This window comes from Clupea harengus, chromosome 1 (genome assembly GCF_900700415.2).
Source record: "Clupea harengus chromosome 1, Ch_v2.0.2, whole genome shotgun sequence".
NCBI lineage: Eukaryota > Metazoa > Chordata > Actinopteri > Clupeiformes > Clupeidae > Clupea > Clupea harengus.
This window is the reverse complement of record NC_045152.1, coordinates 29,840,155-29,866,788: the sequence shown is the minus strand read 5'-3', so window position 1 is coordinate 29,866,788 and position 26,634 is coordinate 29,840,155. Positions and strand designations below refer to the sequence as shown.

General features: G+C 41.1%; 3 protein-coding genes across 4 annotated transcripts; 2 read left to right on the top strand and 1 right to left on the bottom strand.

Annotated features, from left to right (window-relative positions):
• Positions 1 to 3,143: 3,143 nt before the first annotated feature.
• Positions 3,144 to 4,000, bottom strand: LOC105905744 (hemoglobin subunit alpha). The gene is made up of 3 exons (XM_012833785.3): positions 3,841 to 4,000; positions 3,453 to 3,660; positions 3,144 to 3,350 (listed from the first exon to the last, which is right to left on the bottom strand). Exons 1-3 carry the CDS (start codon positions 3,933 to 3,935, stop codon positions 3,222 to 3,224), a joined length of 432 nt encoding a protein of 143 aa, XP_012689239.2. The 5' UTR covers positions 3,936 to 4,000; the 3' UTR covers positions 3,144 to 3,221.
• Positions 4,001 to 5,819: 1,819 nt separating this feature from the next.
• On the top strand, positions 5,820 to 6,730 carry hbba2 (hemoglobin, beta adult 2). Its single transcript, XM_012833784.3, has 3 exons — positions 5,820 to 5,978; positions 6,085 to 6,307; positions 6,522 to 6,730. The coding sequence occupies exons 1-3, from the start codon at positions 5,887 to 5,889 to the stop codon at positions 6,648 to 6,650; spliced, it is 444 nt and encodes a 147-aa protein (XP_012689238.1). The 5' UTR covers positions 5,820 to 5,886; the 3' UTR covers positions 6,651 to 6,730.
• A 5,500-nt stretch (positions 6,731 to 12,230) lies between these two features.
• Positions 12,231 to 25,696, top strand: nprl3 (NPR3-like, GATOR1 complex subunit). 2 transcript variants are annotated; one of them, XM_012833800.3, is made up of 14 exons: positions 12,231 to 13,010; positions 13,200 to 13,269; positions 14,849 to 14,887; positions 15,869 to 16,001; positions 17,165 to 17,239; positions 19,218 to 19,371; positions 19,610 to 19,691; positions 19,957 to 20,094; positions 20,437 to 20,593; positions 21,592 to 21,698; positions 22,560 to 22,689; positions 23,688 to 23,880; positions 24,485 to 24,677; positions 25,045 to 25,696. In XM_012833800.3, the coding sequence occupies exons 1-14, from the start codon at positions 12,791 to 12,793 to the stop codon at positions 25,208 to 25,210; spliced, it is 1,857 nt and encodes a 618-aa protein (XP_012689254.1). In that variant the 5' UTR covers positions 12,231 to 12,790; the 3' UTR covers positions 25,211 to 25,696. The 2 variants fall into 2 exon arrangements, with proteins under 2 accessions (XP_012689254.1, XP_012689255.1); XM_012833801.3 differs by lacking the exon at positions 14,849 to 14,887 and having other exon boundaries at positions 12,232 to 13,010.
• Positions 25,697 to 26,634: the final 938 nt, after the last annotated feature.

The window sequence follows — 26,634 nt, the reverse complement described above, 5'->3', positions numbered from 1 at the left end:
AGTGTTGAGCCCTCAGCATGTTCAAATGTTTTAAATAATGGTATTAAAAGTAATAATAGTAGTTATAGCATTGTTCCGTATTTGTCCATTTGTGTATACACGTTTTTGTATGTTCAACCAGCAATACCAACAATGGTATTAGATGGCAATGATATGACCACATCTAACTGAATTTCTTTGCTCCCTGTTCTAATTCCACTACAGTCCATCAAAGTAGCTTTACAAGAACTTGAAGCTCAAAATACGTTTTAAAACTAGAGGAGATACCTTCAAGAATTATCCAACAACATCAAGCTATTCTTCAAAAATATATATTTTTTGCCTTCAACAGGTTTCTCACCAACGCAATTGAATAACAGAAAATTGTCCGTATACACGTGGTGGTGTTTGTAGGTCTGACATTAAATCCATTACTACCCTGTATCCAAGATCATCTGGCACACACCCCTCTATGCCTGTATATACATTGAATGCTAAACAGTATCCTGTCAGGGAGTCACAGAGACACCAGATCCTAATTCCCCATCTGACAGGTTTCTTAGGAATATACGTTACCTCAGTCAAGGTAGCTAGAAAGTTAGCTGGCGAACTAGTCATTTAAAACGAGATGACGATAGACATTTTAAAATACGTTTTTTCTGACTTTCAGAAACAGAAAACAAAAATAGCTCTCACTGACACTGCTTGCTTCGTAGTTTGCGAAAGTCACAAAGTAACTTCCTAATTTCATAAGTGAGGTAACGTTAAAATAGCTTTATTGAAAGTCCCACAAAGACCAATTATAAAGTATTATATATCTCGGCAAATAAAAGTGTCATGGGTTTACGATCCAAATGTCATTGATCTAGCTATGTCTCATCAATTTAGAGAGCGATGAGGCTGGTGCTATAAATCAACCAACTGTTTGACAGCCATACGAAGACGTTACGGGAGAGTTACCTTGCCAGAACAAACAGGAGGATGCTAATATTACTATTTATATTAAACTTAAACTAATATATCTCAACTTAAAGAAAACAAAAGAGATGATCATTGACTTCCGGAAGTCTGCTCAGCACAATCACCATCTCCCACTCTACATCAACGGGGAAGAGGTTGAGCGAGTCACCTCTTTTAAGTTTCTGGGTCTAACGCTGACGGAGGAGTTGTCCTGGGAAAACAACACAGCTTCCGTCTTGGGGAAAGCCCAGCAACGCCTCTTCTACCTCCGGAAGTTGAGGAAAGAACACCTTCCTCAGAGACTACTGAGCAACTTCTACCGCTGCGCTATAGAGAGTGTGCTGACATACTGCCTGAACGTATGGTTCTCCAGCTGCACAAAGGTGGAGCAGGCAGCCATCCAGAGGCTGATTAAAAGAGCAGGCAGGATCATCGGAGCAGAGCTGCCAGACATCTATTCCATCTCCTCCTCCCGATGCCTGCAGCGTTCAAATCGCATCCTCACGGACCCTTCCCACCCTGCCCATTATCTGTTCCCGCTACTCCCGTCAGGGAAAAGGTTCAGATCAACAAAAGCGCGCACCTCCAGAATGGCAAAGAGCTTTTACCCTCGTGCAATAAGGCTTCTCAACAGCTCACCCAAAACCAACCCACCTCCCCCCCGGCCCGGCCCGGCCCGCCCTCATAGACTGCACTCTTAACACTCCACCCTGCAACTATTGATGCACCTCAATGTATATATTTCTTTTTTTAATTTACTCAGGGATATTTATTTATCTATTCATTGATTGTTATTTATTATTATTTAGCTGTGGCAGTTAATGTCCACAGCAATTTAAATGTTTAGCTGTCTGTTGCTGCCTCTACTGTCTCGTTGTTTTTGTGACAATGACAAATAAAGTACTTTGAACTTTGAACTTCTCTATTAAGCGGCTGCTTTAGTAGGCTAACAGGCCGTCGGCGGCCGCTTTGAGAATTAGAGGCCAGCGTGCTGATAATGGACAAAGCAGGATAAATGTCACCTTTCATTTTACAAGCTTGTGCTTGTTGAACAACTGGTGTGATAAATTATGTACTGGCTTTTACTTGCAGAGGTTTTACTGGTGTGGTTGGTTTCCTCTCAATCTAACCGTGTATTGTTAGGCCGATTGACTGAAACATGATGCTGCCGGTAGCCCCGCACGTTGGAAACAGCATGTGGACCAAAGCATTTGAGGCATAGGGGGATCATGATTGTTCAACACTTAAAAACACATTGTTTTGCGTTTATAATTCGCACTGCTTGTGTTGTGTTGTTTTTTAATGTTAATATATTATTAAAAAATATTTATTTGTGTTTACAATGATTTTTTTTGGGGGGGGGGGACAACTTTATGGAAAGTCCCCCCCCCCCCCCCCGGGATTTCCGCCCATGGGTAAGAACATAGACATAGTATACTATGTCTATGGGTAAGAAGGTTGTATCCCTAGAGAGAAAGTGGAGTGGAAGAGGTATCTCGTAGAGAGCGGAAGTGGTGGGAGTGACTGCTGTCAGTCATCCTTATGGGCTCCTCTTGAACTTTGTTAGATAACATCATTTATCATTGCAAGCTCTCCAGGAGACGTAATGCAAACTGTCATTGTAATCTGTACATTATTATTACATGTCTCGCTAAGATATTGAATTTTGCATCGTGTCCGAAAGAACAGAACAGAACAGGAAGGGGACAATTGCCTCCCCAGAAATGAGGCAGAGCTAAAGCTACGGTTGGTAGCACCAATTGGCATTTTGTAAACTGAAGTGGTATAGGCCTATGTTTTTCCAGTTGAACAATATGACAAAAGTCTACTGGTTGACAGCGGCACCAAGATATCGAGGCATAGGACAGGAGCCTTATGCATTATTAAAATACCTTTAAAGGCTATATTAGCCGACAATATACTGTCAGGTGAGCCATAAACTTGTATATTGGGATTGTATTTTATTTTATTGTATCTTATTTTATTAAATTTTTTTGATTTATTGTCAATGTTATATTTGATATACGTTAATGCCTTTTTTAGGTTGTATAGCCTTTTTCACTCTGGCAGGGGGACTGCCAATGGAAACTAGCCTTTTGGCTATAATTGGGTGCATTTACATTTTAATGTTCATGAATGTACACTGTCCCTCTTGATCAAATAAACAAATTGATTGATTGATTGATAAAACACAAAGGCGTTTATTATCCGTAATTAATTTTATTGGTGTTATTTATTGATATGAACACAGGTTCAGCTTGACTCTCGACGAACTCTCAGCTTTATCTGTACTTGTCAGCCAAAGCAGCTGCCACGGCAGCGAGGAATTTGTCCACAGCGACGTGCACTTCGGCTGTGAAGTCACTTGGAAAATGCACGCCAAGAGTTACCAGGATGTTGTGGGACAGAATCTAGGAAAGACACATTGAGAATGTATGTTTTAGTACCTTAGAATGAAGCATATCGCACAAAAAAAGTTTACCACGATTTAAGTCCTAGTAAAATGGTCAAACCTTGAAGTTTCCTGGGTCGACACGAAGCTTGAAAGCATGCAAATCACTGAGGGCACTCAAACCACCAACAAGATCGTCAATTTTGCCGACAGCATCCCCCAGGGCTCCCATCACAGTTTTACCATGCTTCTTAACTGGGGCGGAGCCGGGACTGGTGTCAGGCCAATGGGAGAAGTATGTTTTTGTCTGGGGATACACAACAAGCATCCTGCGGAGAAAAGAACAGTCGCAAACATTAATTTATTTTGATTTCAGATCAGGTCGCTGCAAGATATACTTCAAGAGAGAAACTGTCTGACTTCTCCAGATATGTTTAGCTAAACATGAAATGCATTAAATGAAATCATGGTCTGACGCCGAGGCTTTGCTGCGTTTAAGATGGTCTTACCTGCCAAGGGCCTCCGCTCCTATAGCGTCAGACTTGCTGGCGATCTTGCCCCAGAAAGCCTTGACCAGAGATTTGTCCTTTGCTGTAAGACTCATTATGATTTCTTTTCCTGAAAACTATTAGGAGAGAACCTAACAGGAGATGACAGAGAGTCCTCTTTATATCAATCCACAGTGGGCACACCCATCAACTCCTCCCACGGTCCACTGACCTTACTGCCCGTCTGCCAAGCTCTAGAAAATTCTGTCCTTTTCAATGGTTATTTTAACTGTGTTATGGGATAAACTGACAGCCTAATGCAAAACACAATGATTTATAAATATCATCCAATCTTAAATCTGAACCCATAGATAGCCTATAACAACTGTAAAAAGACAACTGGACAAAAGTGTCATGTGGTCACATATCACACAGACATGATGATTGAAATGAACCTTCTAATCATTCATGTAAGATTACTTATTTTCATTGTGAATAATAATGGGAGAAGTTGAATTATGTAGTTAGGCCTGAAACATTAGGTACATAAATATAAGTCAGAATCAGTTTTTTATTTACAAATATTACATTTTTCATGATATATTTATTGATTTGTATGTTTGGAATCTTTCTTTCTTATTGAGGCTATTTTATAAAGTTACCTTCAAGTCATTTTACTGTTAAAAATGTAGGTAAAGTATCACAGTGAGGCTGGAACAGGGTGAGGCTAAGGATGATGCTAAGGGGTCGCCTTAGGTCGTTGCACAATTTGTGCCAAATAAAAAATGCGACATTTTTCCTTATCAAATTAATTCGAGCCAAATTAAGAACATTTTGTGGGTGGAACGACTCTGAGCGTTCGGATAAAAAAGTGTTTCTCAGATAACAGTTAATTAAGACTTGAGCCAAATGCTGCTGTTGATATGCTGTAAAAAATACACCTACAATGTTCGCGATATTATATTCCACTTACACCTAAATATATTAAAACGATTTGCTTTACTTAGGCTTACATGTATTTAGGATTGTATTGATGTTCGATATTATGTAATACCACACCTTGTTATCTTGCATCTTGAATTGCATTCGTTTTAAAGCAGCATTATAGAGTTTAGGTCTGAAACTGAGCGAGCTACCTAATGTACACCTGGCACACACCACCAACCGCCCAGTTGGCACTGATAAAAACTTGCTGACACGCTAATTGGCATCTTTGGCGATATTGTTGGCAATGTCTTGATGTGAACATTTTGTAGTGAACATAATGTAACTGTGCTACATTTTTGCGAAGAGTTCCAACCCGAACAACAAAACTACATAGCGCATAGTCTGGAAGGCTAAGTGTTAATCTGTACTTCACCATGACAATGTCCCCCCCTATGTTTGTAAAAGTACTTAATATGTTTATTGTTTATTGTGTACGTTTATTGTTTGCACCAATGAACCATAGAAAATTCCTACGAGGTGTAAACCTACTTGGCAATAAAAACGTTTCTGATTCTGATTCTGACATATACTATCAAAATGAACTTGAAAATGATACCAAAAGTAGTTGCTCATAAAAACCATAGGCTTACCGCAAATTTTAGAGTCACTTTAAATTGCGTTTATTCGGCATCAAGTCACTGTTGAGTTTTCTTATATTATCTCTATAATAAAATTGCAAATACATTGACATATTATATAAAAAAATCAATCCCATAAGCTAGTTTTGGCTGATTGAAATAAGTGATGTGTCATTAAGTGGTGTCTGAAAATATGTTTTATAGTCTGTGATGTTTTTATAGAAACTATTGTTCCATTTCAGTAGATGTTTTGAAAGAATATACTTGATGTACATCTTTATTTAGTAGAAATGTTGTGTATTTTGCATAAGTACGTTTTCATTTTGGACGAGTATTTGGATCATTTCCAGTTAGTCCAAAAACCTTTGCGAGAAGCATCCAATCAAACGCCAGAGCCGCTCGGGGCGGGGTATAAGGCCAAATATAAGCTGAACACATATAAGTCTTTTCAGGCAGTAGACGAAATAGTTTTTGCTTAACCTAAGACAAATAAACATACACTATGGCAGACTGGACAGATAAAGAGCGCGCCACTGTTGCCAGTGTCTGGGGCAAAATCGATGTCAACGAAATAGGACCGCAGGCTCTTGCCAGGTATGGTAGTATTACAAGTTTACATAACCTTCATCATATGCATATATTTGTGTAGGTTTTGTGTAGCTGATGGTCTAACAAACGATTTTGTGTTATTTATTGACAGAGTGCTGATTGTGTATCCTTGGACTCAGAGGTACTTTGGGACTTTCGGAGACTTATCCAACGCCGCAGCAATCCTGGGCAATGCCAAGGTAGCCGCTCATGGTAAGGTCGTGCTAGGCGCATTGGACAAGGGGGTGAAGAACGTGGATAATGTGAAAGCCACCTACACCGCGCTCAGTCAGCTGCACTGCTTGAAGCTGAACGTCGACCCTGATAACTTTAAGGTAAACGTTCAGGCTCTCTGTCTACTAGGCTATAGAACACCGTCTCAGCTATATACTCACCAAATACATAACTTTATCATATTACCATTATTTTATGACGACCTGCATCATCACCATACCTGTGTCTGGTCTTGCTCAGCGTATGAAAACATATTGTCCTTAATATTGTGCGGTAGACGTAATAAGGTAATAATCTCTATGTTTTTCATTGTAGCTACTGGCTGACTGTCTCACCATCGTCCTTGCCACAAAATTCGGCTCTGCCTTCACACCTGAAATTCAAGCCACCTGGCAGAAATTCTTGTCAGTTGTCGTCATTGCCCTGGGAAGTCAGTACTTCTGAAGGAGACATAAGGGAATGTGCACTGCTCTCAAGAAAGCATGGAGAACCCAGCATTAAATAAATACAATTAAATTAAAAAACTTAGTTTGGTTTGATTTATTTCACATTGGTTTGAATCAAGGAAAAAAGTGCAGTTATAAGGGATGCATCTTTGTGATAAATACCTCCTGTTATATATCTGTTGTACAATCTTTCTTATTGAATAGAGTCACTACAACAGGTGCCTTCGAGGAAAGATTAAGGTTGTTAAAAATTACAATAAACTGAAGACCAGAATTCACAGCATTAAAGATTGCTGAAGAAAAAAAAACAGACTTGTCCTATGCATCTGGAAACAAATATGATACAATGTATAGATACGGCATAAGGGATATCATTTATAATCTTTCACAACCCACAGTGAGCACAGCAAACTTGAATTCAATGCCATGAGAATGGAAACAGTTACAGCAGAACTATGAGAAACTACTTTTAAGTGAAGATTAAGATTCAGCAATCTCTAAATGTCTGTTTTACCTCTGAAGCTCAAGAACTTACATTCCTCCAGTCTAAACTGTACAATGCTTAATACTGAACAAACACACGCATAGATTAGTTGGATTAGATAGTTTCTGTTTTTGGTTACTGTATATTCATGATTGAGCTCATTATTCACTTGGGCATCACCAGTAGCCCATTATATTACATGGTGTACCTGGCAGTATAAATCATGCGGTGTCAGAGCTGCAGTTATAACCCACAGACAATCACCACCACCTACGTATGTTGTGTTCCACTCTTATGTTAAGGTAAGCGTGTGAGTGATTACATGCTAATAAAAACAGGAAAAGACGGATTGAATGATTTAACATAAAAAAATTAATGAAAAAAAATTTAAAAAATACACACACATAAACTTCTCGCAAGACTATACTAGTTTTCACACGCCTTCTCCATTAAGTGTCATCCCGTCAACTCCACCATGCTCAAGGGGGGAAAGGACTGGATTCCATATTTCCTCAAATTTCTTATATTTACCTCTCACAATATATTTATTTTCTTCCATAGACATGTTCATAGCCATTTCTTTCAACCACCTACCCTAGGTGTCGCGATCCGCTCCGGATCATCTTGACCCGGATCCATGTTTTCTGTCATGTACCCCAGGTCATGTTCTCTCTCTCTCCGCTCCAGGTTTTGCCATGCTCTTGACTCGCTGACTCTTCCCTGTGCCTGGTCTCACACACCTATGGCTAATTGGACCTTGTCGGTGCCTGTATTTAAACCCCGCTCTGAGGAGCATTCAGTGCTGGATTATCTCCTCGCTTGCCTGGAAACATCGCCTGCCTCGCCGCTTCCATGCCTGCAATTCTGTTTTCCTGTTTCAGTCTTTTGCTGCCTGCCTTGCCTCATTGAGATCCCCATGTTTCGTATCTTCTGAGCTTTGCTGTTTATTCTGTTGGATCTCCTACCACTGCCTCTGTATTTTGAAAGACATTCATTCTGCTGAAAAGTTTATTAAAAGACCCTTTTGAAGAGACTTAATGTCTGCTTTTGCTTCCAAACATGTTTTACTCGGCCTCTGCGGCCGTGACAGTAGTTGCTTTAATGCTCTTCCATTGTAGGGCAATTAGGCGTTTTGCTTGTAACAGACTCATGTCTATGAAAGTATAATCCCTTCTTAGTGAGATGTCAAGAGGATATAAGTATAATAGGAATGTTTTTGCAGATAATGGTAAACTGATATTTAAAATTGTATTTATCATATCATTAACCTCTTTCCAGAATGTAATTTGTTCACATTCCCAAATACAGTGATTCAGAGTGCTTTTAAATTTGTAACATTTCCCAGGGAGTGTCAGGGATGTCTTCATTGTATTTATGTAATATAGCTGGAGTGCCATAAATTCGCATTAACCATTTATATTGTAGCAATTTCAGTCTTATATTTACTGTTTGGGTTTGAGCCTCCTTACATGAGTCCACCCAATCAATCACATGTATCTCCTCTTTTCAGTCCTTACTCCAAACTTCTAGTGATGCTGAGTGTGACGATGTGATCGTCCCTACGGTTGAATATGCTCTCTGGCTGCCATGCCATCGAGCCGGGCTCTTTGGTGTGGCGGTCGGAGCGCATGTTTGGCGCCCTGTGGACCCGGGTTCGAGTCCGGGTGGGGTGACCACGCTCTCCCTTCGCTACACTGAGATTATAATGCCATAAAGTGATGAAATTAAACCTCTATTATAACAATCTTTTATCATTTCCCTCTCTAAAATAGATAGAGGGGTATATATTTAATGAGTTCTGTTGAGAGGTAGAGATAAAATGTCTTATTTGTAAGTATTTAAAGATGTGACTGCTAGGAATATCAAAAGATTGAGCTATTTCCTCAAAAGACATGAGCTGATTGGAGCAGTATAAATCTGGAATTGTCTTTATCCCTGTGTCTGCCCAAACCTTAAACCCTGCATCAAGCCGCCCTGGTTTAAAACTTGAGTTGCCCCAAATGGGGCTAAGACAAGTTATTTGGAATTCATAAGTACCTCTTGACTTCATACCAAACCTTTATCATATTCAGTACTATTGGGTTAAAGGTGTTTTTCCTATGGTCTTTGAGTTCAGATGAATAAAGGTATAGGCTTAAGAACAGGTCAGAAGTGACTGTAGATGATTCCATGCCCCAGAGCCTTCTGCACCAAAGCCGCCATCCTCAGCGGAGACCACGGCCACGGACAGGTCTGCAACCAGGTCGTTGCAAGCTGATGGGTGTGACTGTAACGTCATTACAGCCTGCCTTGGAGTTCAGCACCCTGAAGCCACCCTTGACTGCCGAGACCGAGGATGCCGCGGCTGGAGAACATCTGCTGCCTGCTGCTGTTTTGCGTTACCAACCAGTAGAAAGGCCTCTTCCACTCGCCACCGCTGACGGTGCCGTCATCGTCAAAGGGGGAGGACTTCTATGACATTGCTGAAGACAGACGGGGGGTTCCATGTTGCAATGACGGTTCCGGAGGGTGTACAGCATTGTTGCCGCTGGCCAGAGGAACTGCAGCATTGTTGCTGATTGGTCTAGGTGTCTCTTGCATCGTGGCTACCACCCAGAGGGGACACAGCGTCCTGAACTGCCCATGTCTGACTTCTACCATCTGAGTGTCCTCTGTACCGCCGCTGTCTGGGGAAGAGCCTCCGTCCTTCCATTGCCTGGCTGTCACTCTCAGGGGAGATCGCGCTCACTCCAGAGATTTCTTCCCGCAGCAATCTTCAACCAGATTGTTGTGAGCTGAGGGGTGTGGCTGCCACATCACTACAGCCCGCCCCAGAGCTCAGTACACTGAGGATACCATTGACTGTTAAAGGCGCAGTGTGTAGTTTTTAGTGGCATCTGTTAGTAGAAATGGAATTAAGTATTCACAATTATCTTTTCAATAGTTTATAATTGTAACTACGAATTGTTGCGTTTTTCTTTTAGTTAGAATGAGCCCTTTGCATCTACATAGGGAGTGGTCCTCTTCCACAGAGACTGCTATGTTGCACTGCCATGTTTCTACAGTAGCCCAGAATGGAAAAACAAAAACACACTGGCTTGAGATAGGGCTTCTCATGTTTTTATGGCCACCATAGGTACTTGTACATGCACACAAGGGAAGGGTATTCGGCTGGTTGCAATTCAGCAACATCACTAGGTGCCATGGAAAAACTACACACTGCTCCTTTAAGATCAGGAATGCTCCTGGAGAAAGTGCCATGCCAAGCCTTACTCCGGCCATAGCCATACTGAGGCTACCTATGAACAAGGTTGCCAAATGAAAGTGTGAAAGATAATATCTAAAAAAAAGTCTCCTTCTTACAGTTGCAGTTTCTTATTACCAACTTGCAAACGCCAGATTGGTGCTATCGCCAATTAGTAGGTTAGCAACCTATCTAAAAACATACATATATTTTTTATGCACATATTTCTTTTACACAGACATGAAATGTCCTATGTTGTCTTTGTTGCAAGACTGAATATGATAATGCCATTCTACGAGGAAGGTAGAGTATCTTGGTTCATTGTCTCAAGCTTTTCTGCATTTATTCACGTTTATCAGGATCAAAGAAATGTAAACAAACTCGAGGCCTGAGATCTAAGGCGTATGAATCCTTGGGAAACTCTATTTATCATCCCTTTAGAATTACATTGTTGTTTGTTGTGTAGGTGTCCTCCTCTGATATGTTGCCTGCTGCCACTACTGGGCCTCTGTGTTGTCACACACGCGGACAGATGAAGTTAGAAATATTTTACAGAAAGCAAATTGAGGTTTTGTGGGTTGAGCGATTACTCAAAGTTCATTACTTTGTCAAACTTTTCTGCATCTGTCTCAGCGCATCCACAGGCCTCTACATCTTCATCAACAGCTGCAGCGGAACTTAAGATGCATAAGGTAAGGCATAGAAACACGAAGAAATGTGTGAATGTAAAACTTACACACACAAAACCATCCAACATACCTCTGAGAAGAGTCATGGCACCTATCCATACATCAGACGGCAATGCAAATACCTAGAGGAAGCTGGAAAAAAAGGATTGTGAGCAAACAAAATGTCTTTATGCTTATCCCACCTTTCATTATGTCCATCAAGGGTCTTGCCAATGGCTCTCTTCAGCATCTGGTTTATCTAATCCTACAGAAAGAAATAGCATTAGACTGATTGTAATAATCACACAGTCAAATAATCAGATATGATATCACTGCTTTTGAGTACTTCCATTACAGCTCCCCTCAGGCTCAGAATGTCATATCAGAGATTTCCATCAAAAGGTCAAGCTGAAGTTATACAGAAAAATAACAAAAATAACTTCTGATGATATAGACGGTTGCATCATCTGTAAATTTCATATATTCACCTCATACCTTCAAAAGGTCTATTTTGGGTAATTCTATTACTTTCTAACATAGCAAAGCCACTTCTCCTTAGGAATATCATGTTTGGTGACAGCAGACTTCCTTTTGTAGGTTTAACCCAACAAAACAGGGCACCAAATGCCCGTGGATATCACCAAAAGTTCTTTAGGGTGGCTTTTACTTGGATTTGAATGGAATTGATGCCTTTGTTACTAATTATACTATGTGATGACAATTATGCTACGTAACTTATTAATGAATTCATACAGTCATTTTAATGGGGCATGCCAAAGATGGCGTGCTAGTGATGATATACACTGTCCAAGTCTAAAAGTATCTAGCTAGCTATATTTTTTATATATCAATTATGAAAGACTTACAGCATGTCTCTGGTTTTAATAACGAGAGATATCTGCTCAAGATAGATTAGGAATGTATAGATTAGGAATGTATGCCCGTTGAGGAAAACCCTGGGTTATCATACATTAGTCTACATTTATTTGTTTTTTGTTTGTCTTAAATCTTCTACTAATTTTTTTCTGACAGTGTGTATGTGTTCCTGTTATTCACCCATAGTGGAACCAGAGTCCTTTCAGACATGCATCTCCACGAGTCTATTTAGTGAGCGGACCGAGTTATTCTACAATTAACGTAAATGTTTGCAATAAAGTAAAATACTGTATGGTTTCCCTAAATAATTCGAATAACACGTTTATGTGGTTTGCTGGTAAACGAGGAGGGTAAAGGTATTTCGTCTCTGGAGCATAGTGCAAAGTTGTGCGGAACCTTACAAAGCATTCCATGTTTCCTTAAATTTTCCGGTTGTCACACTGTGTAGCTCAAAACAGTGTGAGAAGGCATAAGATTTGTTTCGGTAGTATAATGAGGTAAAGTTCTGTCAGAAATATACTAATGCATTTATTTGCATGCTGATCATGATTCGTTCTTTTACTGAAAGTATATATTAATGTTGTAAAGCAACTGTTACCTAAACGCATTTATATTTATGCAGAAGTAGAACGTTTGATGGCTAAAGTTAGATAGCTAACTGAGTTTGATCAGGCATGTAGTCAAAAGAAATATCGCCCCGTTCAACTCGTTTATATGTCAGTGTAAATCGAAGGTCCCAGGCATTTCTGAGGAAAAACTTGCTGGCTATGATTAATGAACTGCAATCTCACGAGCTAACAGAATCTGTTGTGTTTGGACAATGTGACTGCAGCCCAGAAGAAATCAACATACACACACAATTTCCCCAGTGTTAGTCAAGTGCCATCATGTACAAACCAGCGTCTCCATCAGTGGATTATACAGCAGATCGCAAATTTGCCTTTAACGTTATACAGTCAGAATCCAACGTTGCGACAGGACATGTGATAAGTGGCGACAGTACAAGTCCCATAAGTGTCATTCTAGTCAGTTCTGGCAGCCGTGGAAACAAATTGCTGTTTCGATATCCATTCCAGAGAGTTTCCGAAAATACATCTTCTTTAGCAAGTAAGTGTGTTTCTTACCACTTTCTAGAATATAGCCATCGTTATTTTGGCCTACGGTTAGCAGACGTAGTGGGGCATTCGAATATGTGTAGCAAAGTGTAAATAGCGATGCTGCTCCTTTTTCATGATGTTGAGGTTTGTGAATGGTGGAATTATTTACTGGTTATTGTACTTTGTGTATTTTCCGAAGATAAACAGCGAAGTCCCTACGCCCTTAACACAGCAGGCGATGCGGCAGATGATCAAGATGGTGATTCAAGGTATTCTACTACCAATGAATGATACATTGTATAATAAAATTGATCACTGACCAGTTACGCATACGGTTAATCATAAATGTGATGTTTTTTAGCTACATTACCTGGGACATATAGTGTACTGTAATGTGGAAATGTTTTGAATTCGGAATGACTTTAAATTCATATACAAAGACATACAATACAATTCATGACATACAATAACTTCGTAGAGCAACTAAATCCTACATTTTTTGAATTACTGTCATCTTTCCCCCAAAGTATTTCAGGAACTAAAATGGCAAATTATAATTGACTTATAAACACAAACAATGACAGGCAATATCTATTAGTATTTAATCATAAATAAACTATAGCAGAACTTGCTAGAAGACTTGATGGCCTAATAGCAAGTGTTAAAACAGTGCGACTGAATTCGGTTCTGCATTGATTTATTGAGTTGATTTATTCATGTCCTGTGCTACCTTACATTTTTTTCATTAGATCTGAAGAAAAATCCATCATTAGCCAGAATCCAAGCATGCAAGCGCAGTTAGTGGGAACCTAGGTTAGTGAGAAATTCGACAGATTGTCATTCTTGATAATGGAACATCATTTGTCACCTTCTTTATTGGATTTTCAAAGAGGCCATCAACGCTAGGGAGTGGAAAATAAAGATAAGGGCATTGCTCCATCTACCCAGCAGCAGTGTCATATGGTCTAGTCTCTGGTTACATCTTCTCTCTCTCTGTCTCTTTTGCTATCTCTCTCATCCTGCTACTCTTTTCCTCCAGAGGAGAGGAAGACGAGTAGAGTGAATAAGCATGCAGAGAATTTGGACTTCTACGCAATTAGTACATATCAGTGATGCCTTTTGTTTTGGGTACTACTTCTTCATTAGCGGTCTATTTGATGCAGATGCTGTTGCTACTGATGATGCCCCCTGCCTCATTTTCATCTGTGTGGAAGGGTTGTGGCTGTGTGTGTCCTCCTTGTGCAGGAACCTCAGGAGTGTGTGTGTAGCCAAGTCTGTTGCAATGTCTTTTGTTTAGTATTTGTGCTTTTCATTTACATACTGTTCTTAATGTTATCTACTTACAAAAACTATATTTTTAAACATGAATGTAATCAGATTATTTCTACCAGTGTCATTATAGAAACTATTATTCTGAAGTCAGGTAAAAGGCCTTGTTTACATTCCATCTAAAATAAGTGCTATAGTGTAGTGTATGGCTGAATTCAGGATATAGACTATAGATATTAAATATGGTCATTATCTTCACGTGTACATCGTTTTTTTTTTTTACACCCAGTAGAAGTGTTGGGCCATGTCATATGGTCATGAATGGCAAGCCAACATTTGACAAATTCTTTGAAGAACAATAATGAATGGAGTTGTGTACATTAACCATAAATACTAACAGAAATAACCCTAGAATGTTGGTTTTGTTTACCTCCCCCATTCATTCAAGTCACTCTTGAGTGGACTGCTAATTTGCATTTGTGTTGTTTTGTGTTTTGTCGTGCATTTTTGTCAAACATGTCTGCATATTTTCCTTTTGTTTGCTTTTGTTTCTGTTTTATGGCCCAACCCCCATTTCAGAGAACAAACTCCTCTAACTGATGAACAGTTGGTAGCAGGGTAAGACCAAAACTCATTCTAAACCACGTCTCCTTTTTTTCTAGAACACCCCACCTTCATATTCCTCTCTTCCCTCTCACTCTTGCATATATATCTCGGTTGTATATATATATGCGCACGCCAACCTCAGTCCTAAAGTTTCCCTGGTGAATCACGTTTGTTTGTATGAATCACACTTGTGGGTAAATGCTGCATCAAACTGTATGTTAATGCTTGCAGTATTATCAGTATGATGAAGACTGCTCTTTTAATTGTGCTCTTATATTCACGGCCTGGGATGATCTCTACATTGCTGTCCAATCAAGAGGGTTTTTAAAAATTACATTCTGATGAGGTCTGCTGTACATCCTGTTCAGTTTTTAAAAAATATGAACCTGACCAAGGCTGCTAAGAACATGTCTGAAACTGTTTATAAATGTCACTTTCACCAAACACATTTCTTGGCTTTTCTTTTCCTCCCTGTTTAATTTCTCACTGCAAAATCCCTCAGACCCATAACTGATTGAGGCTAATGCTGTCCAAATTGGACTGCTAACCTTGCCACTTCTGGGCCTCTTTCGGGGGATGGCACATATTAATTTGACCACTGGCTTGTCATTGGACGTAAACGTGGTGTTTAAGCATGAGTTTCAGCATGAGTCTGTCACTTCCCGCCCAACCAAAGGTCTCTGCTCTTCCTGCCCAACAACGGCGGTGGTCTGCCTAGGTTTCTCTCCTCTCTAAATCCAAACTCTTAATTCCTCCCCAAATTCAGACCTCTCTCCGTAGGCAGACCTGGCCCAAACCTTTCAACCTTCCTGACAACCCGACTCTTCAAATCCCCTTTGACCTCTAGATCATGTGACTGAGTAGTGTAGATACCTGTAAACCAATCCCAGATTCCCCAAGAAATGATCACCAACCAAAACCCAGTAATCTCCCCTCCCCATGTTGGATGCTTTTTGTGTATTCGTTATTGTTGTCATTTTTTCACCTGGGTAGGTTCTCTGATATTATTCTCGCCACCGTCTTGGCTACCAAGTCTGATATGTGTGGAAAGAAGTTTGAGCTGAAGATAGACAATGTGCGCTTTGTGGGGCACCCAACCCTGCTGCAGTCTCCACACACCATTCAGGTAAGAACCTCACGTGCCTCCATTTTTTTCTCTACTTTGGCGCTAAACAAAAACTTCCCATTTCTTACTACTATACCAACATTATATACTTGACAAGATGTTTAATTAAACAAACAAAAAAAAGAATTGGGTTTATTATGCAAACACTTGTAATGAGACACAGATTTCCAGAGATAACAGTCTAAGTCAGCATTTTATGGCATATGCTAAATTCTTTTGATAGTTTGTAGGAGCTCAACAACTCCTCAGTGTCTACTCTTTGTGGTGACTTATAGCCCATTACGCTACTAAAGGAGGTATGTGGCTCAGAGGCTGTGCTGACTGGTGTTGACAGGAGAGGAAACTGTGAAAGTTTTTATTGCCATCTAGTGGAGAAGAGAAAAAGTAGGGACATGGCTCTTAACTCGCCCATTTAGGAGAAACTCCTAAGCGTGTCAGTCCTTACTTTGGGACTATTTATTCACTAATAATAATTCACTACTAAGAGTAATTACACAGTAATTGGGACAACTAAGAAGTAGTCGTGAAGACCAGTAACTCACTAAGACCAATTCACAAACGATCGGGCAACAGTTTCTATCATTCCACGTCGCACTGTTTTAGAATGCAGTTGCAGAATCACTTAAAAGAGATCTCAGTCGCGAAGGAATAATTGTGGAGCTTAAGGGGTGCAACCGAAAGAACCCATTCATTGTCGAAATGGAATTGAATATAACGTGTATAGTTAATTAAAATAAACTAGTTCCTGTTTACACAACCGTGTCATCATACAAATGCATTTTGAAAACTTTGCGATGTTACTCGGTCTATGGGTAGCGTATTCCGTTATTATTTCATTTTATTAATTATTGTCATCTTTATTTATTTATTTATTTATTTATTTAGGCCTAAGAGAAAATGCCCCTATTGCCATTGTGCTTGCTCTAAGGGGGTCCAGGCACTGGGCTCTGTAAAGTACCTTGAGATAATTGTATTGTTTTGGCGCTATATAAATACAATTGAATTTAATTGCATGTGAATTGTGATGATGTTGACAAGTGTGTTCTGCCATGCAGTTGTTTGGAGCCCAAGACCGGTTTGCCCGTGGGATACAAAGTTTACTTTACCTTACCTTAAATATGCAACAAACACAAACAATGTGATTTTATGTTTCATGTCCCCAGGTGTCTAAGACTGACCCATCACCAAAGAGGGAGATGCCCACTATGATCCTCTTCAGTGTGGTGTTTGCATTGAGGGTATGAAACCATCTTTGATTCTCATCACCTAACTGAATAATGGACTGTTGGATAGATGACTGGTGTTTTTGTTGTGCTCAGGACAATTGTTGGTATATATGTTCCCTTCTAATAATGGGCCTCATCACTTGAAAAAATACACTTTTAAAGTGTCCTTGATGGTTACATACTGTATGTTGTTAACCTAAACACCTTCAGAATCCTTTTATCTGTTGTCTTCATATTACATATTGAACCATATAAACACATGGATATATAGAGGACATACAAAAGACTCCCTCGCTGTTAAGGGACATTCCCCATGGATGGAAAGGAATCTTTTAAACTTCTTAAAACTAAGCCACGGCTTGCCAAACCATTAGAAATTATTAATTTGAAATCATTCATTGTCAGTCTTTGAACCATGCATACTTAGTTAGATCATTAGTGTAGATAACGAGGGATAATGTCAACATTCTTTGAAAGTAACACTTAAGATGAGCATTGCTTGCATACTGTGATGAGTAGAAAATATGTGATCATGCATCATAAACATTAACCGAATAAGCATTTTACTGACACAAAACAGTGACGCAGCTTGGGTGGGTTCCAATGATCAGCTGTTTTTGGGGTGGCATAAGGACAGCACAGGAGCATTTCCGTAGAAATGGAGTTGGTGTGGCGAGGCTATCAGGCCTGTGCCAGTCGCTCTGGTATGGGGGCGGGGGGCTGGGAGGGGTGGGGGCTGTGGGCTCTGTTTAATCATGCTGTCCCATGTTGCCCACCCACCCCACTCTTCCCCAGAGATGCAGAGTCATGTCTTGGCAGCCCAGAGTGCAGAGTCATGTTCAGTCTGCCATTCCTACCACACCTGCTGCCCTGCCTTATCCACTGGCAAATGACCCCAGCTTGACTCAGCAGAAAAGCGTGGACAGGAGGGCGTAATGCCTTTAGACTTACTTTCATCTTGATGGAAAAGTTTTATTCCAAATTATCTGAAAAGTGTTTTTAAATGCCCCAAAGGTTGAAATTGTTGTATTACCACATGATTTAACAGAAGATTTTTTTTTTAACCATCAATTTCTCACATATGTAGTCTGCATTGTATAACCCCATACAACAAAATACCTCTATACAATAAAAACCCTATACAAGGAATAGAATAAAAATACCTCTTTTCAATAACCCCCCCCCATTAACATATGCAGTAACATAGGTATAATTCTGAAACAATTATTGAATTCAAAATGGCCAACTTTTCTGTACCTGTTCATGTTTAGTCCTTAGTTGTAGTCTTGTAAATGTGGTTAAATATATCAGATGGCCTGCTTATTTTCTCAAAAAGTAACAATGTGTTAAGATTTGAACAAATTTGAGCATTTCCAGATCCCTAGGAAACTATGCACAAAAATACACCTTGTTACTTATACTAATGGTGTAATTATGAAAAGACACATTACATTATGAAAAGACAGTGTTTCCTTGGAAAATTGTCAACACTTTCAAACTTCTTAAAAGAATAACAATCCAATCTGTGTGCATGTGAAATTGTTTACATATAGGCTAAACATTATAAGTAACATAACAATTACCTATTTACAGTTCTTTCAGACCTCAGTTGCAAGTTAGGTTTTTACAACACAATGTGAGAAAGCTGTCTTGTATTGCGTAAAGATGTATTGAATGTGTGTCAAAGTAGAAATAATACATTATGTCTTGTGTACGTACTTGAGGGGTAACAAGTCTGCTATTAAAATATTCAACATTGAGAAATAGAAACAGGTACATTGTAGGTCTGAAGTAAGTGAGTAAAAAGAAATAAAAGTACAAGTTATCTGAAGGCTAGTACTCCCTTGGTATTATTTCCATTTTACTGAAAGTGCCCTTGTGTACACTTTTAGAACAAAGACATGTTTCATTGAACATGACTTAGGTATGTAATATAATGATAAAATATAGGGATTGGTCTGTGACAGTCAGTGTTTGCTGCCCCCTGCAGGCCACCGCCGACCCGTCGGTCATCAGCTGCATGCACAACCTGTCGCGACGCATTGCCATCGCCCTGCAGCACGAGGAGCGCCGCTGCCAGTACCTGACCCGCGAGGCCAAGCTCATGCTGGCCGTGCAGGACGAGGTCACTACCCTGACTGAGAGTGAGTGCCATCGTGTCACTCACACACGTCACGCTGCTACAAACACACACGCCATGTTGGTACTCACTCACTCACTCACTCACTCACTCTCACACACACTCGCTCGCTCACTGTTATTCTAGGAGACTCTTGAAGTGATCAAAAGCACAGATGCATGATGAGAAAATTGTTGTATGATATCTGTAATGGCTAGTTGTCGTTTCTGTCTACTCATTTATTTATGTTCAATTGTGCCTAGCGGATGGGACCCCTCAGTCCCCCTTCAGGCAAATCCTTCCCAAGTGCAAACTAGCCAGAGACCTGAAGGAGGCCTATGACGGGTATGGTTTGGTTGTGGTTGTCACATACTTAATAATCACACTGCTATGTGTAATTAATTGCATTGCATGTTTTTAATCTTGGTTTTCATGAATGAATCGATTACTTGAATATAGTTTCTTTAATAAATAGTTTTTGTTCTCTTCATTTGTTTCTGTTTAAGCTCTGTTTTATGGCCCTGTAATGAAACATTGAACATTACATTTAGCCTTAGCTAGCTTAGCTTTAGCTAGCTTAAAGAGCTCCCATTTGTGTTTGTGTTGTCAGTCTCTGTACGACGGGAGTGGTCCGGCTGCATATCAATAACTGGCTGGAGGTGAGCTTCTGTCTACCTCACAAAATTCACCGAGTCGGAGGCAACCACATCCCACCCGAGGCCCTGGAGAGCAGCCTCAAGGCCATCAGGTCCGCTGTGAGAGAGAGAGAGTGTGTGTGTGTGTGTGTGTGTGTGTGTGTGTGTGTGTGTGTGTGTGTGTGTGTGTGTGTGTGTGTGTGTGTGTGTGTGTGACTCAGGTTTCTGACAGTCCACAGTGCCACCTAGTGGCTGCAACCCCTTATGTGCAATGACGCCTCACGCCTGTGCAATCAATTGCCTCATTTCGTACTGCCCACCAGGTCTTTACATAGCCTTATGTGGTATTTGACAGAGGATGTTACATGATAAAAAAAACTTCACATAGAAGCTGGGTGTGTCATGTATTAAGCGTCTGTGTGGGTGTGTGCGCACGTGTTTTTTGTGTGCTGCAGGCCGTACCATGCTCTACTGCTGCTGGACAGTGAGAAGGCCCTCCTAGCCCAGCTTCCTCTGGACTGCTCCCCAGCGCTGGTCCGTCTCATCAAGACCTGCTCCGCCGTCAAGAACCTCCAGCAGCTCGCTCAGGACGCCGACCTGGCCCTCCTGCAGGTACACAGAGCTCCCACCGCCAGCGCTGACTGAGAACAACTAAACGTTACATTCATTTGACAGACATTTATTTTACACATTATTATATATATAATAATAATGTATTATTTATTATATTATTTTATACAAAAAACGTACAGGTGAAGTACAATACAAATCAAGCTACAGTAAATGAAGGAGACCTGTATGCATGATGATCCTTCTTTCAAAATCGGAATCTGAAAGGCAGAGTAAGGGCAGAGGTGCGAGGCAAAATCCTTTTCAATAAGAGTAGGCAGCTCACTATTGATATAAGAGTTGGCAGTTGGCATACAGCACTGACAGACGTTTCACTGGAGTAATCTTGCCTTCTCAATTAGTTACATTAGCAGGGCATCTAGCAGTAGACTTCAGCCTGGAAAGCCCACTAGCGACCAAGGACTTGGTCAATCGGGTTACGCTCTTGTGTACATGTAATATGGGGACTTTTCAGAATTTCTGTGGTTTGCACTGACATCTAGAGGTTGCAGAAAGAATTGCAGTTTTTAAAGATGGCAATTGTGTCCGTTGGCACCCTTTTTTCTAAGATGTTACTTACTGACAAACACATTGGTGAGGACCGGCCATTGAATCAGACCCGCGGTTATTTCCCAGATCCCACTGCCAATCTCTTTGTCCCACTAATTTCCTGCCGCTCTTCAATGTCCTTTACAAACAAAGGCAAACAGCCCCAAAATTACCTTTAATTGTATGCATATGTTTATCTACCTGTTTAATTAGTTTTAATTTAATCTACTGGATCAAAGTTTTTAACGCTGTAGTCCTCATTGATTGGTCTTATACTGTCACCTAGTGTGCAAACATGTGCATGTGCACATATTTGAGTTCTTCCCAAAAGCATGCCTTCACAGATTTTCTCATAAAGAGACTACATGTAGACTTCCAGGGTAGTGAGGGGAAACAGTATTTTTCAGTAGACATGCGAATATATCACCTAATGGAATGTTATTTAATTGCAGATCTTCCAGATCGCTGCTCACCTGGTGTATTGGGGCAAGGCCATCATTGTGTATCCTCTCTGCGAAAACAACGTCTACATGCTGTCTCCACATGCCAACATTCGCCTGTGAGTGTGTCCTTCTACCGTCTGACAAGACCTTACTTTTTATCTAGCTTTCAGGTACTCATGTCAATGAGACAATGGCATATACATTGTCACAGCTAATTTTATTATTCTCAGAACGTGAATTAAAAACCTTTGTGGACTGGTTACGTAATCTCATTTATGTTTACATAGTAGTTTAGCTTTGGAATACTGAAATTATGGGGCAGTGATATTGATAAGCTAACACAGCCAGTTTTTTGCCAGCTTTCCCTTCTGGCTTTAGCTGCAGAGTTGCTTTTAGCCTGTATTCGTGAAGGATTATTGTGTTAAATATGCAGCTCTAGACCTCTCCATGTTTGCGATTGGTCATCTGGTGCCGACACCGCCCCTTTTATGCTAGATTAGGAAAAACTGGGTTGACTGAACGAGTTGATAATCACCATCATGACATTGCTCATGCCTGACTGTGGTTGTTTGGCTTTGTCAAGCCAGCTAACGAAAAGATACCCTGGGTATTTTGAACTTGCTTCGTAGTATAGGCCCCTGTCTGACATTTACATTTACATTTAGCAGACGCTTTTATCCAAAGCGACGTACAAAGGAGAGAACAATCAAGCTACGAGCAATAGAGACCTAGTGTAACAATGAATAAATAAATACTACTTTACATAAGAAATAAAAAAAAGTGAAGGAATGTAACTACTGTAAGTGCGAGTTAAGAACTAGTTAGAGGAGATCGCATTAGAGGAAGGATAAGGAGAAGGAGCTAACCTTTTCTTCAGAGGTAAATGTGACCAGGCTTTTGTAACACATTGCTGAGTAAATTTTAAAGTGAGACGGTCTCTCTCTCTCTCTCTCTCTCTCTCTCTCCTGGTCTCACAGCTACTCTCCTCTGGCTGAGCAGTTTGTACAGCAGTTCCCTGGCCATGACCTGCCCTCCATGCTGGCCAAGTTCTCCCTGCCCATCTCCCTGTCTGAGTTTAGGAACCCTCTGGATGCTCCCATGCATGAGGTGAGTTCAGGAACCCTCTGGAATGAAGCTGACAGTGTCACAGCTTCTCTAATGTATCTAATGTAGGCCTTGGGTATAAACATGCATATATACTTCACCAAAAAAATAATCACATTTCAGGCCAATATATTCTCTCAAGAGTTTTAATGCAGAGGGATATATGATCCATATATGCTATATACTTCACCAAAAGATCACATTTTAGGCCAATTTATTCTCTCAAGAGTTTTAATGCAGTGGCATATATGATACATAGTCCTTAGGGTCCCATCAATTACACAAGTTATTCCTGTCAATGGTAAACTTTGAGTTTGGGCTTTATTTGTGTGGTTCTTATCTCATGCCATGCATAATGTAGTATAGGTCTGTTTAGCATTTGTACGGAAACCTGAATCCAAATTTGAGTTGTCGCTATTCTGTGCCGTGGCTGTGAAGTGACTGATCTTTCACAGTCTTGCACCTGCTCACACACTCAAGACAAGAAAACAGAGTGTGGAGAAGCTGACATGATTGATACTCTGCCTTGTTTACATACGTTTATGTGTTATGAGGGCAGCTTTCTTTATGCTGGTCTTCCGGAAGCTTTTGAGCATTTGTGTGTATATGTAACTCAAACATGAGCTTTCAGTATCACTTGAAGGGAAGAAATAATTGGAGTGATTATTGGTAAGAGCCAGATCTTTGAAAATATGTCTGGAGACAACCAAAATGGGATTTAGTGTAAATCTTCATGTTAGTTTAGTGTGTTTAAAACATTCTTAAAAAGCAAAGGTGAGGTGAGGTGATGCTTTTGTCAAGTGGTTCATTGGGACAAAAAGCAAGCCTCATTTCCGTTGGCTCTAGATGTACTCGATTCCACAAGTTTAACAAGTTGTCTGCAGGTTTACTCTCCTGATGAAGTGCCAAAGGCCAGACTGGTCTGTTGAACATGCCTCCATCATCTTCATCTGTCTGTGGCCCCTCTCTGCCCCCCCCCCCCCCCCCCCCCCCCCCCCCAGGCCCAGCTGATCCAGATGGTGGTGTGGATGCTGCAGCGGCGGCTGCTCATCCAGTTGCACACGTACGCCTGCCTGCTGGTGCCCCCCAGCGAGGACGAGGACGACCGCCTCAAAGAGGAGGAGCCCCCCCTGGCCGCTCGTGTTGGGGGGCGCAGCCTCAGCACGCCCAACGCCCTCAGCTTCGGCTCCCCCAGTACGGCTCAGTCACTGACCAACTAATTACGGAACTACCTAGATAACTAACTCATTAATTAATTAAGAGAGAGGAGGATGGGTGTGTCGTTGTTAGCTGTGTAGCCCTACATGGGGCACTGACAGTTATTACAATATTTTAATAACTTTGCAAAAAGTTCTGTCAATTATGGGATATTGAGTGTAGATTGAATTGAATGAATTCAAACAATTTTACCACAAGTTGCAACATAATCCAATGATGAAACACACACAACACACAAACACATGGCTGTCCCCCAACCTCAAGGTTCTAAGTTTGGTTGCAGGGACTTTCAAGTCAAGCACTTGATTGTACTACTGATTTATAAAAAGGTATTTTGTTTTTGGATAATTGGATTAAGCAACTGGCTTGTGTTCTGCTGCAAGTCTTTGGACAAAAACTCCCTGTTAAGCCTGTTGTAAATAAACAGGCAGTGAGTATATTTGAAACACTGTCCATCACACAGAGAGAGCGAGAGAGAGAAGTGAGTGAGCATAGGTCTGTCTTTGGCTTATGTTTCTCTTCTTGGCTCTCCCCTCCTCTCCTCTCCTCTCCTCTCCTGTTCTCTCCTCCCCTCCCGTAGCCAGCAGTGATGACATGACCCTGACCAGTCCCAGCATGGACAACTCTAGTTCGGAGCTGCTGCCGGGCAGCGACTCGCCGCTCAACAAGCGCGTGACGGAGACGCTGCTGGCTAGCCTGACGGAGCAGGAACGCCAGGGCATCCTCAGCGTGCCCGCCGCCCAGAGCCCCGAGGACCTGCGCATGTTTGCTAGGTAACGCCTCAGACTCGCTGCTTTATCAGAGGCAACTACAGATTCAAGAGGCTGACTGAATGTGAAGAAACCATTTCATCCATAGATTTCACTTCGTAAAGAGGCAAAGAATATTGTTATGGCCATTGAAGTTAGGTTTGATGCCAGACTACATAGTATGAGAATGTGGACTAGATAGATCTTTTCTTTTCTTAGGGATTTAAATAATATGTCATGATTAATTATAATACAATAAAACACTGTATATAATATGATATAATATAATCCTGGACTAGATGTGATAGACTGAGGCTCCTGAACAGACCATTCTCCTCTCAGCTCTCCTAGTGCTGATTTCACACCTCTTCCGATGTGATGTGTCTGACAGGATGCTGCACTACTTCCGAGGGCACCACCACCTGGAGGAGATCATGTACAATGAGAACATGCGCCGCTCGCAGCTCAAGACTCTGTTTGACAAGTTCCGAAGCGTACTGGTGGTCACCAACCATGAGGATCCCGTCATCTCAATCTTTCAGTCTCCTCCGGAATGAAGACACACACACAGTGGAATGTGTATCACTGCGACACAATGTTTCAGTTCTCAAGCATACTAGTCCCCAACACACACACACACACACACACACACACACACACACACACACACACACACAGTGGAATGTGTATCACTGTGGCAGAATGTTTCAGTTCTCAAGCATACTAGTTCCCAACTCACACACACACACACACATACACACACACACACACTGCATTCTGCAATGAACAATTTCAGTTTTCCTGAATGCTGCTAACTCTTACTTCTGTTGGCTTACTCAACGCTCTCCACCTTGCCTTATGAATCGGGTAAAATGAGTATTATGTTGTGACTGAAGGTGCTTGATGTATGAAGCCCAGAAAATGGTGCCTTAGTCATGGGGGTGTGTATGATCTACTGTATAAAGACTATGGCCCTGAATTCAATATTCCCCCATTGCTAGACATTCACCACAAACGCTTCATTAATAAATGATTCAATGGTTCTTATGGTGCACTCTGTTGTTGTATGTTGGGCATTTCCTGTTATGGGGCGGAGGAGGTACCTCTGACGTGTCGGAATACATCACAGGGATATATAACCAACCCCCATCCCACACCCCAGTATTGGCTGCACTGTAGCACGCTGCTCGCAAACAACATGACCACACGCTGCCACTTGTGTGCAATTTGAAGATATTGTCACGGTACGTCTTAATCTCTGTCCTCTGAGCGTGGGAGAGGAACAGATGGACTCTGGGTTCTGCCCAAAGGCCTGTACTCCTCAGCAGGTAATACCCGGCACCAGCGTTCTAGTCATGCGCTGAGAAATTCCGTTTAGCTTTTTTTTTTTTATGAGCTTCAAAGAAGCAACGGCTAATAACAGAAAAAGGCTGTTTCATGAGTGATTTGACAGGCTATGGGTCAAAGGTTCTCTATTCTTAAATGTCATTTAAAAAAAGTCATGGTTTGTGGGGAACTATCTCTCTACCTGACATCCTCCCACTGACCCAGCAGTGCTTCTTCCTGTGGTGGCACTGGCTGCGGCCCAGCCCTGGGCTCCTCTGATTGGCTCTGCGATTAGCCTGGTCGTCAGGTAGGCAGATGGAGAGGGACCTGATGCTGAGGGTTTCCTGGGCGAGTAGCTTTAGGAGACAGGTTGCCAGGTCTCTTCATCAGGAAGAGGGCCTACCTGGATAACCAAATCCACTACTTTTATTTACAGTACAATAATTAACAGTATTGTCAGATAGAATTGGCCATGGCACCAGGTTTTAAATTTCACATTCAATGGTTTTCACTGAAATCTGGAGATTTGGATTGCATTTTAAAGAAGAGTGAAATCATTTTCGCATTTTGCATGATTTTAGTTTATTGAAATAAAGTCAACTCTGTGTCCTCCCTTTGAATGTACTTTAGGTGTGTGCATGAATCAAAATGATCC

Bases quoted from the DNA above. Each gene is read 5' to 3' on its own strand.
- LOC105905744 (XM_012833785.3), bottom strand. From the start codon at position 3,935: ATGAGTCTTACAGCAAAGGACAAATCTCTGGTCAAGGCTTTCTGGGGC. The intron at 3,661-3,840 runs GTAAGACCATCT...TTTTCTCCGCAG, and splicing joins GGAGCGGAGGCCCTTGGCAG to GATGCTTGTTGTGTATCCCC. The intron at 3,351-3,452 runs GTTTGACCATTT...TGTCTTTCCTAG, and splicing joins TCGACCCAGGAAACTTCAAG to ATTCTGTCCCACAACATCCT.
- hbba2 (XM_012833784.3), top strand. From the start codon at position 5,887: ATGGCAGACTGGACAGATAAAGAGCGCGCCACTGTTGCCAGTGTCTGG. The intron at 5,979-6,084 runs GTATGGTAGTAT...ATTTATTGACAG, and splicing joins GGACCGCAGGCTCTTGCCAG to AGTGCTGATTGTGTATCCTT. The intron at 6,308-6,521 runs GTAAACGTTCAG...TTTTCATTGTAG, and splicing joins TCGACCCTGATAACTTTAAG to CTACTGGCTGACTGTCTCAC.
- nprl3 (XM_012833800.3), top strand. From the start codon at position 12,791: ATGTACAAACCAGCGTCTCCATCAGTGGATTATACAGCAGATCGCAAA. The intron at 16,002-17,164 runs GTAAGAACCTCA...TCATGTCCCCAG, and splicing joins AGTCTCCACACACCATTCAG to GTGTCTAAGACTGACCCATC. The intron at 21,699-22,559 runs GTGAGTGTGTCC...CTGGTCTCACAG, and splicing joins CCACATGCCAACATTCGCCT to CTACTCTCCTCTGGCTGAGC.